The sequence below is a fragment of the Herpailurus yagouaroundi genome, unplaced genomic scaffold, assembly GCF_014898765.1.
Source record: "Herpailurus yagouaroundi ecotype Mexico unplaced genomic scaffold, PumYag 192, whole genome shotgun sequence".
NCBI lineage: Eukaryota > Metazoa > Chordata > Mammalia > Carnivora > Felidae > Herpailurus > Herpailurus yagouaroundi.
Genome location: NW_024412423.1, coordinates 19,577,593 through 19,598,604, shown reverse-complemented (window position 1 = coordinate 19,598,604; position 21,012 = coordinate 19,577,593). Strand labels below are relative to the sequence as shown.

The window sequence follows — 21,012 nt, the reverse complement described above, 5'->3', positions numbered from 1 at the left end:
AACAATTGACTCTGCATGGGGCGATCAAGGAAGGTGACCCAGAGGGGTAACATTTAAGCTGGGCTTTGAAAACACATTTTGAGAAGTATAACTGGGGAGAAGTGGCATTCCAGGCAGAAAGAACAAGGTGAACAAAGGTCAGGGTTGGGGTGGGGAGTGGGAGGGTTATGGACAGCTGGTTGTGTGGTGTGTGGCAAGTAGTCAGGACAGTGGTGCCAGAGCAGGGGGTCTGGGGAGCAGGAAATAAAAGGCAGGCTGCAGTTCCTGGAGGGCATGGACAGAGTGGCAGCTTGCAACTTCAGGATCTGCCAAACCATTTGGGTCAAGGTCACATTTTCTCCTGGGAACCTCCCAGCCAATGGCAGATTAAGGCAGGGATGCTAGGACCTATTTCTACCCAGAGTGTGACTCATCTCATGGGCAATCATCTCTGCATTGGAACCATTCCCTGGGCTGGCTGAGACCTTCTCCACGCTGCAACACGGTTGGAGGATCTTCCCACCCACTTCTTCCTCAGGACCAAGACCCCTACCATAGTCAGACTGCCTCCTCCTGCCCCCTTCCCTTTCTCTTTCACAGATGTTACTCCATAAGTCTCTTGCACTCCACGTGCCATCTGGGTGCGTGCCTCCCAGCGGGGACCCAAACAGACTGGAGAGGTCCCTGGATGGATGCTCAGTGTCTGGGCTCTGTCCTGTTGGCAGTGAGAAGCCATCGAGGCCTCCTCAACAGGGAGAGGTGCGATCACATCTGAATTTTGTGAAAGTAACCCAGCAGCAGAGTGAGGAACGAACCAGTGGGGAGGAGCGGGATGGTGAAATGACCGTTTAAAAGGACACAGCAGGGGCGCCTGGGTGGCTCAGTCGGTTAAGTGTCCGACTTCAGCTCAGGTCATGATTTTACGGTCCGTGAGTTTGAGCCCTGCGTCGGGCTCTGGGCTGATGGCTCAGAGCCTGGAGCATGTTTCCGATTCTGTGTCTCCCTCTCTCTCTGCCCCTCCCCTGTTCATGCTCTGTCTCTCTCTGTCTCAAAAATAAATAAACGTTAAAAAAAAATTTAAAAATAAATAAATAAAAGGACAAGGCACTTATTAGTAAGAGGTGTTGGCAGCATGCACAATTTACTATGTAGGTACCCGTTTACTCAACAACCTCAATTTTAGAAGTCCTATAGGAACACTGGCACAAATGCGTAAAAATATAAAGACGAGGATGTTTATAGTAGCCTCGCATATCAGTCACATGACAGTGGAAAACTCCACATTCATCTGCAGGAGGGAAGATGAAAAAATGGTGCATTCATGCAGTGAGATAATACCATGCAGCCTTTGAAACATAGGTGGTATAGGTCTCTTTGTACCATCTCAGAAAGACATACACAGTATATCGCTATTTTAAAAAGCTAGTTGCCGAACACATATACAGCACAATCTAACATTCATGAACAAAACTGTGCCTATGTGTATCTTTTACGTTTGTTTGTATAAATAAGTCTGGAAGGAGCTACTTCAACTATTGATAGAGGTTACTTCTTGAGGTGGTAGAGATTTCACTTTTTATTATGTATTTTTTTTTAACTGAAGTAGAGTTGACAAACAATATTACATGAGTTTCAAGTGTACAACATAGTCATTCAAAAAATCTATATGTAATACTATGCTCACCACAAGTGTAGCTACCATCTGTCATCATACAAGGCTATATTTTGTGTTTTTATAAAGCAGTATTCATACAGAACTTCTGGCTTTTATTTTTATTTTGTTTGGGACTTTTTTGCATTTTCTAATTTTTTAGGTGATGAATATGTTTCATTTCTCTTATCAGAAAACAAAATTTTAATTAAAAAAACTCCACGTCCACTTAGAAAAAGATATAAAAATTCTTCATATTACCTTTCCAGAGAAAAAATAATTTAAAAAAAAATGGGACAGTTAGGAAATCTGTCAATGGCCTGGTCTAGGTAAATAGGAATTTGAGGTGAGCTGGAATAGCACTGAACACAGGGTGGTGAAGACAGGAGTCCCAGAAGAAGCCAAGAGTGCTATCCTGGGTAGTGGGTGGAGAAATCAAAGAGGGGGGAGTGGGGGAAGGCGCAGGGGGAGTATGTGTGCTGAGTGTGCTGGCCTTCAGGAGGCTCAGGCCAGGACAGCTGGTGTACGTGAGAGGTGATATTGGCTCCTGTCCCACACCTCAGGAGGCCAGTTGGGGATCAAAATTGATGACCTACAGGAGATTCAAAACTCACCAACAGCACTCACCAATGGACAAAAATGCTAAATATAAACAGTGAACCATTAGGAAAAAAACCTAGAAAGATATTGGTGGATATTTATCTCATCTGAAGGACTTCAAATACAAAAGCAAATAGCATTTTAAAACTCTAGAAATTTTAACATTAAAAAAAAAACCCAACTCCTCTGCTTTAAAAACAAAACTCATAAACAAAATCAAAAGGCAAGCAAAAATGGGAAGAATAATCACATTTACAGAGAAAATATTCTTCCTATGTAAAGAACACAGATAAGTAATGAAAAAACATGGTCCAGAATTAAAAAACAAAAAACAAAAAACACAGAGCACTTTGTGTTAGTTAGAATTTGGTGCAGTTACATATAACAGAAAACAACACTGGCTTAAAGAAGATGGAGGTGATTTCTTTCTCATGTTAAAAAAAAAAAAAAAAAAAAAGCCCAGAGGTGTCAGTCCAGGGCCAGCATTGTGGTTCTAAGAGTCATTAGGGACCTATACTTTTTCTAGTTCATTCTACCCCAAACCTAGGGCACAGCTCTCATGGCCAATGTTGGTTGCTTGAACTCTAGCTATAGCGCTCTCATTTAAAAAAGTAGGCTGGGGAGGGGCGCCTGGGTGACTCAGTTAAGCATCCAACTTCAGCTCAGGTCATGATCTTGTGATTTGTGGGTTCAAGCCCTGCATCAGGCTCTGTGTTGACAGCTTGAAGCCTGGAGCCTGCTTTGGATTCTGTGTCTCCCTCTGCCCCTCCCCCTCTCCTTCCTCCTCCTCCTCCTCCTCCTCCTCCTCCCCCTTCTTATTCTTCTTCTCTTTCTCTCTCTCTCTCTTTCTCTCTCTCAAATAAATAAAACAAACAAAAATAAAGTAGGTTGGAGAAAGGGAGAATGAGTAGAAGGGCACATGCCTCTCCTTTTCAGGCAACTTCTTGGAAGTACCTCATGATACTCTCACTTACATCTCATTAGCCACAACCCAGTAACATGGCCATACCTAGCTGCAAGGAAGTCTGGAAAACATAATCATTTGGTTGGCCAGCAAAGGGCTCAGCTAACATCTGGGTTTGTTACTAAGAAAGGGGACAATGGATACTGGGAAGCAACTACCAAGTTCTTGCATACATGTGAACGGAATTATCAAAATTAATACAAATGTAAAAGATTTTTAAAGGGTCAACCTTACTAATAATCAAATAAAATGTAAAGCAGCCCTGTTACGGTTTCCTCCAGCTATGATCTTGAAGGACTGGCCAGACAAGCAGGAGATGATGTCCTAATAACAACCTCCATATAGCTGTCCATGGAGAGAGTCCCAGGGTAAAGGCCCTTCCACCCGCTGAATGGCTCCTGGCGCTTCTCCCCAGGGTCTTCCTCCAACCTAAGTGATGTCAGATTCTGTAAATGCTAGGGAATGGACAAAATTCTTCACCCAGGGATTCTCTAACTAAACTATGGCTACAGTTAAATTTTAGGTGTTTTTGAAAGTTCCTTAAAAAGTAATATCCTCATGCAAACTGAATCAGCAGTTTCAGAACTAAAAAAACCTCTGCCCTGTGCTTGGGGTGTTACAAAGTAAGCATGAAAACTGACCACTGAAATAAAAACCAATGTCAGGCAGAATTAGGCAACCCCAAGTTAAGTCTTTTCGCAAATTCAGAAACTCTACTTCACCTCCGAAGGATCGTAATGTCAATGCTGCCATCCCTCAGAACACACAGAAGATATGGCAAGTGTGGAGTTTGAAGGCTTGTCAAGTTCTGAGGCCTATTTTTAATAGTTACTATGCCTTTCTCCATTGCAGACTGTCTCCAGGCCCTTCTCATTATTTACTAGAAAGCCTGTCTTTAGCACCCATTTCTAATTTTTGCTCTTCTTAAATGGTTGTGGATAGGGAAACAAAAGTAGTAACAGATAATCTAGTGGAATCTGGGGAGATAGGTGGTCTTCTCTGCATGGGGAACAGTGGGATGTAATGACTAAACATACACATGCTCAGCCACAAGTATCAGGAACACTTGGATTTGAGTCTTAGTTCTACCCTCTGCCCCATAGGCCCTTGGACAAGTTATTAAACTTCTCTGAGCCTCACGTTCCCTGTCTTACAATGGGGTGAATACAGTGCTTACCTCCTAGAGTTTATCATACTGTCAGGGTCCTGCAGGAAACAGATGGCATTCTCAAACTGGAAGGGTTTAAGGAAACCAACAAGGAAGAGAGGGGTACTTTAGGGTTAGCAACAGTGGGGAGCTGTTACCACCTCCAGCCTGAAGGTGTGAAGGACGAGGGCAGGGAGCCCAGAGAAGGTGGCTGTCAGAATGGGTGAGTTAGGCTGTAATGACCTGGGGTGGAGCCAGGGGAATAAATTCTTTACCTAATTTTCCTGTGTCCACTGATCTCCACTGGCCAAAGTCCGAAGCCAGAGACAAGGTACGTGATGACGTACTGCATACAGGTCAGCCTCCTGGGGCACAAAGGAGGTGGAGGGGGTGGGGAGCAGATGTGATGGGGCACGTGGAAGAGCATTTGGGAAGGTTAAACAAAAACAGAATGTGATGAGCTTAGCACAGTGCTTGAACATAGTAAGTCCACAAATCCTCAATAAATATTGATTAATTTTAGACTTTGGTCTCTCTCCCTCTCACTCTCTTTCTGGCTACCTTTTTTATTTACTGCTTACTTCCTGGTTTTCAACAGGTTGAGATGAGTTCCAAGTAATCAAGTGCGGTTATCTATATTGGAGGGTTTTGAGAGAGTAAGGAGTGTGTAAAAAAGATTACCAGGGACTCTGGGGGCTGGAAACGAGAGAGGGAAACAAAAGAAGGGGAGAAGGCAAGGGGCAAGGAGGAGAGAAAGCGTATGTTCCCTATCAGGCTGGAATAAACACAGCATTATTTTACTTTATGATCATACTATGCATTTATTGGGACGTGATAACAGTCTTGGCAATTTAACAGCCTATTGAGACTCACCAGAGAGCCTAGTGAGACTTGCAAAGAAGGTCTTCCTGCCCTAAACACAAACTTTTGTTCCTACTTCTAGATTAATAGATTTTATCTCAGGGCTCCCTTCCCTCTAAAAAACCAGCAGTCAGATGTGTTCACGTGGAGGGTTCAGGTGACTCTTCTATTCTGATTTGGGAAATGGCTGCTCCGAGTGAGTTGGTCCTCCCATGGGATGGCTCCCAGTGGGAAGGGAGGCCCGAGATTGGTCTGAGCTCGCGAACCTCAGCAGTCCTTTTCTCAAGCCTTTGCCCGGCACTCATTTGGTCCCCTGGGAACCTCTTAACTCCACAAGCCACTCTCAGATGTCTGGTGCAGGCTCTGGAGCATATTCTTCTCACATCTGCCTCCCCTCCCCTCCGAACCTTCGCACAGGTCGCTGTGCCTGGAACACACGCGTTCTCTTCTTTGCCTGGCTAACCTCATCCCCTCCACGACCCCTCAGGTGTCATCTCACCCAGGAAGCCTCACAGACAGTGTCTCCTCCCCTCAAGGCCCACAGGGATTGGGAAGCCCCTCCTTGGTTCTCTCCTCCATAGCACTTCCCACACAGCCTTGGTTTCTGGCCTAACTCATAACAGATTCAACACCCTTGAGAAGGGACGCTGGCAGGTCCATTTTACTTTCACCATGTCCAGTAGAGTGCATGGCACACAGAGGACACTCAGTAAAGGTTTCCTAAATGGATGTTTAGGGCATGATTCAGAAAATAAGAAATGTTACAAATCCCAAAGCATCAAGTTAACTAAGCTGTGTGTTCTAGAACATCCTTCCTCTCCTACTGGCACCCTGGCTCTCCTGCCCCAACAGCTATCAGGACAGGTAATATTGTCCTGATTACCTCCTCCAAACTCCCTCTTCTTTTTCAGGTATTCTCTTGAACACCACTTCCTCAGAGGCCATCCCTGACCACCCAGTGCAACATAGCTACTTGGTCACTTGGTTACATATTAGTGTACTTTAATTTGCTACACACCACTTAATCCTACTGTTAACATTTTATTTATGTGTTTAATTACCTCCTATCTTCACCACTAGAGTAAGCAAGCTCCGTTTGATCAGGGATAGGTGTTCACGGTTTTAAGCCCAGCATCTAGCACAGTGTGTGCCACACAGCGAAGTGTTCATTACATATTTGTTAAGTGAATGCATGCTACTGTTACTGTGTTCTGATTTAATTCTACGTGTGTCTTCTATCTTTGCTGTTGGATCAGATACTCCAGAGAAACTTAGAAGGGCCTCCTTTATGGTATTGGAAGTGGGGAGGGGAGCTCAGGTCTCTTCCCAGGCCAAGATGGGGTATGCTGCCTGCCTAGAGCTTCCACGATGCTGAGGATTCTCAGCCCAGTGTCTGCAGGTCCCAGATGCTGGAAATGCTCCTCTGGCTTTCTGTGAGAGCAGCTCCAGCTGCCCAGACGTACAGAGGAATGTGTCCAAGGCTCCTAGCTGGCCTGGCAGCTGGGTAGCAGGAAGCAGGCACAATGGCCACAGCACTGCGGATAGATGTCTTCCTTTCCCCATATGGCCACCCCCAGAGTGCACATCACTGTGTGGCTAGCTGCAGAAACCGGCCCTGCTTCATGGTGGCTGGGCAGTGTGGCTCTCTGGCTCTGCTGGGAAAGGGCTCTCTGGCCCTTTGAGAAGCTGGGGCCCTGCGCCCGCCCCTCCTATTCCTGCAGAAATTGCTCTGCCAGCTCAGTGGTGGGCCAGGCTTGGAGTCTCTCACCTGCCCCTGGGCCTTCCTTGAAGCCCTCTGGTTTACTGGAAATCATAAACTGTTAGAGACAGCCTTTATCACACCCTGAACAGTGCACTCTTAATATTTAACGCCAGAGGCTGAAACAACCAGGGACGCTGGCCTCCTGGTTACTCCCAGTGACTGATATTTGCACCTGGTAATTGAGGTCAGCTTTGCTTCTCTTAAGTCACATGATTTGCCTCAAGGCAGGAAGGTGTCGGGGGGCCACTTGTTGCAAAGGGCCCAGGAGGTGATTATAGAAGCTGCAAAGGTTGTGCTTCTCAGGGAGCCAGACCTGGGAGCATGGAGCTGAGCTGGCAGCTGGTATATGACCCGTGTGGGGCCTAAACCCCAACATTTCACTGAGAGCAAGCTTAGGATACCTTCTTCCCTCTAAAACACCTGCTGAATGGAGCCACTTTAAATCCTTCCTGGAATTGGGTGGGGCATTAATTAATTAACTAAAAAACTAATTAGATAGGTTGAATAGGCCACCTGGAAGATTCTGGTCACTTAAGGGTCTCCAAATCACAGTATAGGCCCCACCCTATCCAGACACCTAATCTTGCCCCAGGCTTTGCTTGACCTCAGGTATTTAATCTCCTGGTTGTCATGGAAGCTGCTCAGATAAACAGAAACATAGCCAACCCGGCCCCTCTATCAGCCTTGGATCCTTCTGAGAGCAGTGGAGCTCCCTGGTGGCCACTGGTGGCCCTGCCCGCTGGGCTGGAAGCAGCACTACACCCACTCACACGTGAGGTCTCTTTCACACAGTCTCCTGAGGCACACAGTGGATGCTCAATAAGTGCTCATTGCATGAAGGCACACCCAGGGGGTGTATGTTAGTTCTCAGGCCTCAAGGTCCCTAAAAAACCCCTCAGTGGCTGCTGTGGTCGGAGCTGATCCACCCACCCCAGTCACGTCAGGGACCGCAGGCCAGGCTGGATACAGCCACTCAGCTCCTCAAGCCATCCAGTTGGCCCACAGGCCACCTCTCTGCTCTCAGAGCCCAGTAGACACAAACCTGTGAGGAAGGAGCCAGCTGTGGTCTGGTGACTCAGTTGGAGGGAAGGCGGAGACGATGTCTGGTTACACCAGCACTGGATGCCACATACCACAGACACAGCAGCAGAAGGCCCCACCATCCACATACTAGTGGAACGTCACCCTTGCTGTCTGTGCCCAACCCAGGACTGAGCACACTCTCAAAGTGAGTCCCTAACTACTCCTGAGGATGTATGGATAGCCTGAAAGGGACACTGCAAGAGGACTGAGGACGAAGCCACTGTCCCTACAGACCCTAAAATGGCTTCTGGAACAGGATCTGCAGTGTCCTCAGAGAAGCTTCTAAGGTCAGGCAGATGTTCACCTCTGTGGCACACAGCTTTGTCCAGAGAGGGAGCTGGGGGACAGACCAGACTACGTGATCTCTCGAGGCCACCAAAGTCAACCACTGCCCTGTTAAGGGAGGCAGGCAGGGGCTGAGTGCAGGCTCTGGCGTTGGGCCTGGGAAGCTGGGGTCTGCTGTACAAAAGCAGTGTAGCCTTGGGCATCATTCAACCTCTGTCTCTTCATTTGGTTGTTACATGAATTAAAGAAGATAATATAAGTAAAACTTTATTAGAGTAAACCCTCAATATGTTTTAGCTATATAGTTATTTTTTTCATTCAAAAACACCAAACTAAAAAGAGAAGAAACTGTGAAAGATGACCTGGCATTACACAGCAGCAGGAACCGAATGATCCACCCCAGATAACAGAAATGACTGCACATAACAATACAGCAAAGAGAGGTTTAAGCTCCTCGGCTCATTTTAAGCTCCTGAGTCATGGCAGATGCACAGCCTCTGCGAGGCTGAGCCACACGTGAAAGCTGTTTCCACCCACGTATTAGTGGAGCCCAGTGATGTGCTTAATAACAAGAAGAATGATAAAAATAGCCACAACAGGCCATGCACATGCACGTTTGCATATGTTACTTTATTTCATACTGCATATGTGTGAGGTAGGTATTCTCATTCCCATTTTACAGATATAGAAACTGAGAACTAAAGGGGCTAAATAACTTTCCAAGCATGCCCCACCCATCCACCCCTGCACACAGAGAAGCAGAGCTGGGATTCAAATCCAGGCCTGACTGTGGACTTCTCCACTGCACTATCCCACCTGAAGCAAAATTCCAAGTGCTATCCACTTCCTGGGAAAACCCATCTGGGCAGTTCTTAACTCTCCCTTACCAGCAGTAAGGGCACCCCACTGTGTACCTAAGACCAATGGGAACAGTCCTCTGACCACAGGGTGACCAGGGAAGCTGCAAGGGACATCTGCTGCCCCTGCCCCAATGGCAAATGTCAGGTTTCTTTTTCCAAAGGGTTTTAAGGAGACTCCTCCCATACCCAGTTCCCAGGCTTAAGCCTGAGAGTCCTCCTACAGCAGTAAGGGCCCAGCTCTGCTCAAGGATGGAGAATTCTAGAGCACCCAGCTTCCATCTGCATGCCTAGCCCAGCGCCCACCCCAGGCCAGGCTTGGTCCCTGTGAAGCCCCAGGGGGGTCCGCAGGATCTGGCCAGCACCAGGCAAGGGTGGAGCAGAGGAGTACTGGAATCACACCGCCCCCAGGCCCACTATGCCTCTCAGAAAACAAAGAAGGAGGCCCCCAATCCTCTGCTCCCACAGGTGCCCGGGATTGAGAATCTTGTGTGTCGAGGAAGTCTTGCCCTCCAATCCCCGATAAAAGCCAAAACCAGCTACCAGAGGATTAGCCTCAGACACAATTACCCATGTGTATTAACATTTTCTCTTGGAGACCAAAATGAATCCCAAGGCCAGAGCACTGGCCTGGGACCCCATAAGCCCTGGCTCCTACTTCCAGCTTTGCCTCTAACTCTCTACATGACCTTAAGCAAGTCACTTAACCTCCCAGGTCTAAGGCTTTCCTTCCTGTTAAATGGGAATAATTACAGACAGTCATCATTGTAACCATCATTCCCTGAGGTTTTTCTCTGAGCCAGGCCCTGTGCCAGGAGCATCGTCACCTCTATCCCCGGAGTGCCCTCTAAGGTAGGTACTGTTTTCATTCCTGTTTTCAGACAAGGAAATTTTGGAGGAACCAGGGTCCACTGTTAGTAAAGGTAGACGTGGGTCTCAGTATCATGTCTGTATATCTACTGTGACATAAAGAATTAATTCATAAAGATCAAGGACAGAAGTAAAAGTGTTTTGAAAGAAAAAAAAAAGAGGAGGGGTGCACTGCATAATAGAAATACAAATTGCAACCCCCTGGACATGATTTAAGGGATATTCCTAATCCATTTAAGAACCTTCTGTGAGATCTGTCTACAGAATCAGAGACCTCTAAGATGAGGAAAACCCTCAATAACTCCTTCTTTTCCTTTCTCTCTCCCGTTGGACAGGAATGCTCTGCCTACTCAAATTCCATAGGTGAGACCAGACGGATCAAGCAAAGGCAACCCAGGGACTCAGGTTGTTTTGTGTGTTGCCTTAAGGCGGCTCAGGACATCTTAGGTACTTAACTATTTGTTGCATAGTCTGTGAAGGAGTGAGCAAAGGAATGAATGGAAAACTTCAGTACAGACGGAGTCCTCTTGTTCTCCTGCCTGCGCTAAAGGATCAGGGCAGTGACAAGAGTCAACTTGTGCTGTGGCTGCAGCTGTGCTGACACCCTGCCCAGATCACAATCAGCCCTGCGGCTCCCATTTTGGAGGAAAGGCTTGCCCAGGGATCTGTAGCTCCAAAACTCCTCAGGCACTCTCTGCAGCTCTTGGAACGTGCCTGGACTGTTGCTGTGCAGACTATGGAGGCCTGGCTGGGTGCCTGCCCCTGCTTTCCCAGGGCTTCATAAAGGCTGGGAAGTGACTTACCCCAAATCCCCCATCTCCCCCTTATCGGTTCAGCCCAGGGAGTGACGCTGACAAACAAATGCAGTCATGTGTAGACTCCCAGGGTCACACAAGGGTGGAGCTGGCTGAAGCCTTGGTGATCTGAAGATTCAGGCCAGTGCACGCATATATATATCTACCCTGGGCTCTGGGGGATCCAACCTCCACTAGCCATGTGACCTTGGAGAATTATTTGAAAAGAAAATATTTGAAAAGCACTGGTTTCCTCAGGTGTAAAATGGAAATAAAAGTCTCTCCTTTAAACAGTAAGCTTGTGTTCCTGTTCAAAAGTCTTTACTTCCTATTCTTTTTTTTTTTAAATACTTTTTAAAGTAATCTCTATACCCAACGTGGGGCTCAAACTCACAACTGCAAGATCAAGAGTTGCATGCTCCACTGACTCAGCCAAGCAGGCGCCCCCTTACTTCGTATTCTTTAGGGTTATTAAAGTCAAACTGCTTGGCTTGATAGTCAAATCCTACCATCACCCAAATCTTGTCAACTACCCTACTCATCATCACGCCTCCCAACTCCAGTTTGCTGTCATGTCTGTATGCCTACGACTATTACCCGCTTTCTTTCTCCCATTTGAGTTTACTAAAGTCTCAGGGGCAGGCCTCACAAAGCCTTCCCTCACTTGGGCTTCTCTGGCCATTCACAATTGGGCACTCAGAGGTGTTAGTACTGTATGTCAACAGGTAGGAACAAAGCTTTGACTCTCAAACCAGAAGGTGGGATCCTTGAGGGCTACCATCTCTTATGATATCTCTCCTGTCATGCATTGAATGATACATAAAAATTCCTGTTGACTCACCCGAAGTCAGAATTCAGTTAAAACACCCCCAAAGGAAGGAAAATAGAGATAAAGAAAGAAATTGGAGGCAAACTCAAATCACTCCTATTTCTGCAGGTATGGTTGGTGTGAAAAGAAAAACAATGCTCTCTAACTTCAACCGAGACATGAGAAGTAGAGGAACTCCCTAAAAACAATGCATAGAATAAATCACAAGGACTGGCCTCACTTAGAGATTTCAGGAAGGAAAACACAGTTAAACTGAAAACTGTTAAGTCCTGTTTAAAAAAACAAAACAAAACAAACATAATAACAAAAAACAGCCCGGAAATGTTTTTTAGTACTGCATCTATCAAAGTCCCTTAGGGGCTTGATTCGTCCTTTAGTACATTCTTCCTAACACCTGCTTTTACTAAAAACCAACAGCTCAACACCAGAGCTCTGTGAGTCAGAAGCAGAGTGAAACTGGACACAGAGGTTCTCAGCTGTGAAGCACGTCACCCAGTTAACAAGCAATAACCATACTAAGTATTACCAGTCAGTGCCCTGCAGCCATGAGGGTGGGCCAGGGGAAGCTGGGCCAAAGGCAGATGGGTGTCACACATCACCCAGATTCTCCTCCCACCTCGTTCCTCTCTCTGGTCTCGGCTTCCACCTCAACCACCCAGCAGCCAAACACACCCAGAAAAAAATCCTTGTACCACCTTCCACCCAGACTAATTCCACAACATTTCAAGTGAGACCTCAGGACCAATACATATTTCTTTCCTAATTTTTTTAAAGTTTATTTATTTATTTTGAGAGAGGGGAGGGGGGAGGATGAGGAGGGACAGAGAGAGAGGGAGAGAGAGAATAGCAAGGAGGCTTCATGCCATCAGTGCAGAGCCTGATGAGGGGCTTGAACCCATGAACCATGAGATCATGATCTGAGTTGACATAAAGAGTCGATACTTAACCAACTGAGCCACCCAGGCGCCCCAGCCTATTTTTTTTTTTTAAACAAAAATAGTAAAACATAGAACTCAGAAAACTCAAGTGATATGGAGAATTAGATCTAGACACCTTTTGATTTTAACTTTGTGTTATATAGTTAATCTCTCTGAATGGAAATCTACATCTACACAAAACAATTGTCCCTTTAAGTTACAAACAACACTGACATAGTTCTATTCCTCTCTTAAATCTTTAAAAACTGGAATTGCTCATTACAACTTACAGTCATAAAACTTACAACTTACAATCATGGCCCCCACAAAAACCCACACTCCAAAATATTCATAGTGTTATAACAGCCAAAACTGAAATCAACCCAAGTGTCCATCAAATGATGAATGAGAGCCCAAAGGCAGTATATCCACACAATGGAATATTACTTGGCAATGAAAAGGAACGGAGCACTGACACATGCTGTGACATGGTGCGAAGTGAAAGAAGCCAGACGCAGATCACAGGTGGTGTGGCTCTATTTCTATAATGTCCAGTGTAGGATGTCTAGGAACAGAAAGTAGATGAGTGGCTGCCAGTGGCGTGGGGAAATCGGGAGAGTGGAGGTGGGTGATAATTTAGGGGTACACTTTCTTTTGGGGTAATGAAAATGTTACAAAATTGACTGGTGATGGATGCATAACTGTGAATATATTAAAAGCCATTCAATCATATATTTTTTTTGTTTATTTTTGAGAGAGAGAGAGAGAAAACACATGAGTGGGGGAGGGTCAGAGAGAGAGGGACACAGAGGACCCGAGGCAGGCTCTGTCCTGACAGCAAAGAGCCCAATGAGGGGCTTGAACTCATGAGATCATGACCTGAGCTGAAGTCAGATGCTTAACTGACGGAGCCACCCAGGCGCCCCTTAATCATACATTTTAAATGGATGAATTGTATGGTGTGAGAACTATAGCTCAGTAAAGCTGTTTAAAAAAAAAAAGTACAAGGAAAAAATATCTCACACAGGCTAGTGACTGCTGCTTGTGAAAGTGATTGGTGTCAATCTACTGGTTTGAAACATCCACAGTGAATGTGTCCTTGAGGCTCTTTGTGCTGAGGGGCTAGAGAAGTGCCTCAAAGTAGCACTCAGGAAGATGCCCCCGGGACAAAGAACAGCTCTTCTTCCACTGGCCACAGTTTTAACTGCAGCATTTTAGAATGTTCCGATATCAGGAGGCACTTATGAGTGGTCTGGCTTATAACATAACTGACATGGGCGACACTTCAGCTGTGGGTTGTACCAGTCATCAGAGGTAAGCTGAGACAGGGTCACACTCAGGGCGCTCAGGATCGTCACCGTGTGCACCCTCAGATGGGTCACCAGACCTTCCGCACAAAGAGGAAGACTCTTCCCACTTGTCTGATTTATGGAGGTTCCAGACCCTTCAAATGACCCATAAAGCTACCTTGCGCCAAGTACACAAGGATATGCATAAGGCAAATAGTAACAAAGGCAAATTTTGCTAGTGTGTCAATAATTCAGGTTAAAAGAAATAAAGAAAAATAGGATTATGTGAAGTTAGGATGTAGATTTAAGAGAGTGAGGTTATTTAGGGACTCTAATTTTGTTTTCCATTACTTCTACTTTGTTCCTTTTTCTGGTCTACAAGCACAAATATGATTCATCCTCTACCCATAGGTGGCCAGCCTCATTTTCTGATAAGAGGCAAGAGTGACAGAGACCTTGGACTGCACACCCTGGCTTGCCACATATCACCTCTGTACATAATTTAATCTCTGGGCCCTGGTTCTGCATTTGTAACAAAGGAATAATATTTGCTATTTGACCAGGTTTTTGTGGGGGCCAAATGAGATATAAACCGCATAGCAGTGCCTGACACACAGAGTCTTGGGGCAAAGCAGGCAGAGGGTAGGATGAAGGACAGGGATCATCAAGCTCCTTGCAAAGAAGGACTAGTGACACTGAAGGAAACTGTCACAGAATCCCTGTCACACACGGCCCTAAAGGGGTTGCGAGTCAGGAAAGAACAGCATCAAACCAAGCAGGTGCTGAAAATCAGGAAGTCTCTCCTAGATCTCATCACAATGCCAAGAAGCAGCACAATGGCCTTAGCCTTCTGGACAGAAAGTACTCTTATTCCCAAATAGGAAACTTAGAATTATTATCTGTGGAGGGCGAATGGGGTCGAAACAGAACATCAACAATCCTCACACAACTGCTCACATTGCAGGTTGCAGAGGGGAGTCCATTTTCTTGTCTCCCTGCTGTCCCTCCTCAGGGCCACTTGCGGTGCAGACAAGTCCAGGGCGTGCTGCCATCTGCAGGTAAAACAAGAAAAAGCACAAGTCATGAACCAAATCATCCACCTGAAGTGCCGACCAACTGCCCTCCCCCACTCCCACCCCTGGCCTGTCCACAGGCAGCTGCAACAGCTGGGTCCACCCAGGTGCAGGAGCCAGGAGAACCCACTCAGTTCAGTTTGTGATCCCACCACAGAGTCACGACATAGTAAGAACTGTAAATTGTAAACTATCAAGGACTCAAGCATTTCTTAATAGCAACAACAAGCAAACTTACACAGAGCTCACCAAGTACCGGACACTGCTCCAAATGATTTACATTTAGTAACTCATTTAATCCTCACAAAAATGTTTTAGGGGCGCCTGGGTGGCTCAGTCCGTTAAGTGTGTGACTCTTGATTTCGGTTCCAGTCATGATCTCACAGTTCGTGGGATCGAGCCCCAAGTCTGGCTCTGCACTGACAGCAGGGAACCTGCTCTCTCTCTCCCTTTCTCTGCCCCTCTCCTGCTCACACAAATGCTCACTCTCTCTCAGAATAAATAAACTTTTAAAAAAATTGAATATTTTAAAGGTCTCTGCTGCTTTGCCTGATTAGTAAGTTATCATATGAATAATTAAAATGAAGAACTTGATAATGGCCAATTTCAAAGAGGGGTCAGCTATGAAAACTTTGAGAGAGGATCTGAGCATCCTGCATATCATGCATCCCTCATTTATCAAGCACCTGTTATGGACCAGACACTGCTCTAGGACCTGGAATGAACCCAAAAGACAAAGTCCCTTCTAACGTGGGCTTCCATTCTGGTGGAGGGATGTGACAAGAGAAGGAGCAATAAATGCTGTGCAGAAGCAGCAGCAGGGTAAGGGAACAGAGGGTGATGACAAAACCATTGATATGCATTCACTTATTCATTTATCCCCATGTACTTATTAACCATCTACCATAAGTAGGACATTGTGCTGGGATCCAACAAAGGGCAAAACCCACACATGGTCCTTGCCTGTATGGAGTACTTACTCACATAGGAGAAGCATATATTAATCAAATGATCACTGAAATAAATGCAAAGGTATAACAACCTGTGGTTAAGTGTGACAGCAGAAAGGCGCAAGCCACTCTGAGAGCATCCTAAAGAGGCCTGATCTTGTCTGAAGCCTTGGGAAGACCTGGAATGGAGTGTAGAGCAAAAAACACGTGCAAAGGCTGGAACACAGACAGCAAGCCAGAGGCTGGGTAGGGAGAGAGGAGGTACGGGGAGGCAGCCCTTGTATGGCACCCCCAGCCCTGAGAGGCTTGCATCCTCTGAGGACTGGAGCACCATGTGAGAATTTTAGGCAGAGGAGTAATGTGATTGGATGTGTGTGTGTTTTTAAAATGTTGTACTACGTGGTAGGCTGAATAATGGCCCTTCCAAAGATGTTGATGTCTGAATCCCTGCAAGTAGTGAATATATCCCCTAACATGGAGAAAGGCAGAATGTGATAAATTAAGGATCTTGAGATGGGAAGATGATCTTGGATTATGCAGGTGGGCCCAATGTAATCACAGGTGTCCTTACAAGAGGGAGGCAGATGAAGATGTGACTATAGAAGAGGAGCATCAGAGCAGTACAACCTGAGAAAGACCTGATGGTTCAAAAGATGGAAGAAGGGGCCATGAGCCAAGGAATGCAGGAAGCCTCAAAAAGCTGGAAGAGGCAACTAAATGATTTTCCTCCAGAGCCTCCAAAAGGAACACAGCCCTGATGAAACTTTGATTTTAGGACTTTGACCTTCAGACTTTGTGGTAATCTGTTATAGCAGCCATAAGAGACTAACACACATTGGCTTCTGTGACAAAATAGTCAAGAGGTAATGAGAAGTAGGGACCAGTTGGAGGTCACTGTGTTATCCAGGCAAGAGATGTGACAATTTGAATCACAGCAGTGGTGGCATTGGGAGTGGAGAGGAGTTGAGGGACCCTAGGAAAGGGGGAGTTGGCCAGTCAAAGGTCTTGCTACAACCTGGCAGATGTCACTGGAATGCTGCAATAGGCCTTCTTGAGGCTCAGGACCAGGCTGTCTGGCCCTGGCCAGGGCCCAGCATCCTTTGTAGAAAGAGGAAGCCTGCACCAAGGCAGTGAGACCACTCTCAGAAACAGACATCATCTAGTCTCTCAGTAGGGACCTGCTGACCCCATTCCCACAAAAGAATCCAAGAGTTTCGAGAAAAAAGTTCTGCAGTTCGCTAGGAATTTCTACTAGGCAAAAGGTAGAAATTGTTTCTGCCAAGCATTAGACCTTGCAGTGAACATATTTTTCTTCCCAACAGAGGTTTTGTAAACCTAGCAAGGAGACATCCAAATTTAAACATATGTATCTCCAACCCAGCTTGATGTGGGGCTTGATTCCACAACCCTGGGATCATGACCTGAGCCGAAATCAAGATCAAACACTCAATCAACTGAGCCACCTGACCGCCCTGGTTTCCAATTTTCTGAGAGCAGAAGTCTCACTGAGAGGAACAGCTTCCTATATAAGAACACTCCATTTAAAATCAGTATCTGGGAACGCCTGGGTGGCTCAGTCCGTTGAGCATCCGACTTTGACTCAGGTCATGATCTCACAGTTCGTGAGTTTGAGCCCCGCATTGGGCTCTGTGCTGACAGCTCAGAGCCTGGAGCCTGCTTCCGATTCTGTGTCTCCCTCTCTCTCTGCCCCTCCCCTGCTAATGCTCTGTCTCTCTCTCTGTCTCAAAAATAAATAAAACATTAAAAAAATTTTTTTTAAATCTGCATCTGAAGCTCTGATTATTCTTTAGTGTCATGTTTTGCACGTTTTAGTCATCCATAAGTCACCATAACTATTTCACCAAAATTAAATACTATATGTACTATACTTAATATTTCTTTTTAAATTAATTAATTCCTGCCCTTAAATAATAAATGAATCTTAAAAGCAAACTTTATTTACTACTATAAATGGAAAACCAGCATCTTATGTCATAAAGGAAGGCAATCTTACAGACAAACACAATGGAAAACAAAAAACCGTTGTGAAAATATAGTTAAGATATTGCTATCCTTTTGCTCATTCTTTGATATCAAAAGGGAGATTGGGAAAACTTAGAGAGGTGTTAAAGACATAGCAGCACCAAACTGACAGCTTTCTCCCTCCCTTGATCAGAACACTGAAAAGGAATTGACAGGGAATGAATAACTTTCTCAATATGCGAATCCTGTGAGACGACGCCACGTATGTGTTCCACCTGGAATTACCCTGCACCACCTGACATCACCTGTCATAGGAACATGTCTTAGAATATAGTTCTAGAAGTAGAATTACTGCAATAAAAGATGTCGACACTTTAAGAAGCTTTTGATAGGGGCACCTGGCTGGCTCAGTCGAAGGAGCAAGTGACTCTTGATCTCGGGGTTGTGAGTTCGAACCACATGTTGGATGTAGAGATTACTTAAAGATAAAATCTTTTAAAAATTACAATAAAAAAAAAGCTTTTGATAAACACCATCCAGATTAGTTTCACCACAGTTTTCATGTAAGAGTGCCCACTTGGCTCCAACCTCAAATAGTTAAGTATTATAAACACAAGTGTTAAAACGTTAAGCGTTATAGTGTAAGATATTCACCAGCTGAATTTTCAAAGCGATTTTCATATTCTTCTAGCCAGTCTCTGACCCTGGGGCAGGACGATTACATGAACCTTCAGTTAGTGGTAAGTTTACACAAACTGATATTGCTCTTGGTTTAACCAAGCTAAAGTAAACTAAGTAAAACATGAGGAAGTGACTAGCATTGGCAAATACTTCAGAATGTTTTTGTGCCAGCAAAGGTCAAATGAGGCTCAGAATAGCATGGATTCCAAAGTAGACTTTTGAGAAATAAGGAAGCCAGAGAAGCATTACTCACGAGACACCAACCACTATAAATAATTCAGAAAGTTAATGAAAACTCTAAAAGAAACATATGTGTGAGCCTTCCTATCCTAATGTGATAGGGCCACTGCACAAATGCAGTTTAATGCACTTGTACAGATGAATGCAATTGTTAACAAAAGATTTCTAAAATAGAAAAAGAAAAGTGTATTCTGAAGTATGAAGAATTAATAACAATAGGAAGCTTCCAGATTATTTCAGTAATTCCTGGACAGACACTTAACGTGTGTTTGCACCTATGAGGGAAAGTAAGGGACAAGAGAATTAAAAACATAAAGAGTTTCTTATGTTTGGGAAGAGGTTAGAGGTTCTGATTAACTTTTGGTGTTTGTAGGAAAACATAAATTTGTTTATGCTTAAGAAATTAAAGAGGGCTCCCTGTAAGGTACAGAATTCCAACTCATTAAATAAAAAGAAAGAAGAGGGGCTCCCGGGTGGCTCAGTCAGTTGATCATCCGTGTGACTCTTGATTTTGGATCAGGTCATGATCTCACTATTCATAGGATCGAGCCCTGCATCTGGCTCTGTGCTGACAGCATGGAGCCTGCTTGTGATTCTCTCTCTCCCTCTCTCTCTCTCTGCCCCTCCCCTGCTTGTATAAGTACACACTTCCTCTCCCTCTCTCTAAAATAAATAAATAAACTAAAAAAAAAAAAGAAGGAAGGAATGGAAACAGATACCTTGATTAATCCAGAAAAAGTCATAAGAACAAAAAGAAAAGGAAGAACTCATGATAAATATTTGGCAAAACAAGAAGGCAGAAATAAGGCCCAAAATAAATATATGGTAAAACCTTGAATTGTGAGTAACTTGTTCTGCCAGTGCCAAGACAAGCAAACATTTCTAATAAATTTTTTTTTTTTAATTTTTTTTTCAACGTTTTTTATTTATTTTTGGGACAGAGAGAGACAGAGCATGAACAGGGGCAGAGAGAGAGGGAGACACAGAATCGGAAACAGGCTCCAGGCTCCGAGCCATCAGCCCAGAGCCCGACGCGGGGCTCGAACTCACGGACCGCGAGATCGTGACCTGGCTGAAGTCGGACGCTTAACCGACTGCGCCACCCAGGCGCCCCCATTTCTAATAAATTTTAACTTGATAAATGAGCGATGTCTTGCAATATGAGTAGTACATGACACCAAATGTTACGTGATCACAACTGAGCCTATGGTTCTTGAAATTTGCTTTGATACACAAGTGCTTTGGTTTACAAGCATGTCTCTGGAATGAATTATGCTCGTAAACCAAGGTTTTACTTGCATGTCAATTAAACTCTATTAAAAAACCAAGACTTTCAACTTAATTTCCTATTAGTTGGAAAACAAGTAAATAAATTATGATATACCATTTTAATGGATGTGTGTGTGTGTGTGTGTGTGTGTGTGTGTGTGTGTGTACACCAGAAAAAGAGGCCCAGGACATTCATAGTTTAGAAAAGTTGTAGAAAAATGCATAAGCAGAGAAAAGGATCCAGAAAAACACTAATTTGGTAATGGTGGTTGCCTATAAAGAGTGCAATTATAGGAGACAGGAGCAGGTTTTCCTATCTCACTTTACAAGTGCCTACACTGAATCTATTACAAATAGCATATAACCAAAGAAATAAGAAGGAATGAAATAATAAATATAAGGGCAGAATCAGTGAAATAGAAGATACACAGAACAAAAAATAAAGGTGATCAATAAAATAAAAGTATTTCTTTGCGAGGTTTTTTGAATTTGAATTTATTTTTTAATTAAGTTTTTAATTTTAAGTAGGGTTAACATACACTTTTACATTTGTTTCAGGTGTACAATCCAGTGATTCAACAATTCTATGTATCATGGCTCATCACGATCAAAGTATTTCTTTGAACACAGGGAGACAGAACAAGAATAATATGGGGGTAAAAAAGACTACAGAAAAAAAAGGCATGACAAATATGACAGACATTTAAAAACTTATAAAAGAACAATATAACTGTATTTTTCTATATAACTATAAATAACTATATAACTGTAAATAACTACATGACAATACATTTTGAAAACAAAGATGAAATCAATACATTTCTAGAAAAAAAAGCCAAAATTGGCATAAACATGTGAATAACCATTTAAGAAATTGAAGTTATTCTATTCTATTCTATTCTATTCTATTCTATTCTATTCTATTCTA

At 44.4% G+C, this 21,012-nt stretch overlaps 1 protein-coding gene across 1 annotated transcript in view; it reads right to left on the bottom strand.

Moving 5' to 3' along the window:
- The window catches only part of LOC121010850 (translation initiation factor IF-2-like), a 44,330-nt gene that overhangs the window by 15,751 nt on the left and 7,567 nt on the right, over positions 1–21,012 (bottom strand). Inside the window, exon 2 of the mRNA XM_040444726.1 lies at positions 14,846–14,940. Coding sequence (XP_040300660.1) covers positions 14,846–14,940 — 95 coding nt within the window. The remainder of the gene's footprint in view (positions 1–14,845; positions 14,941–21,012) is intronic.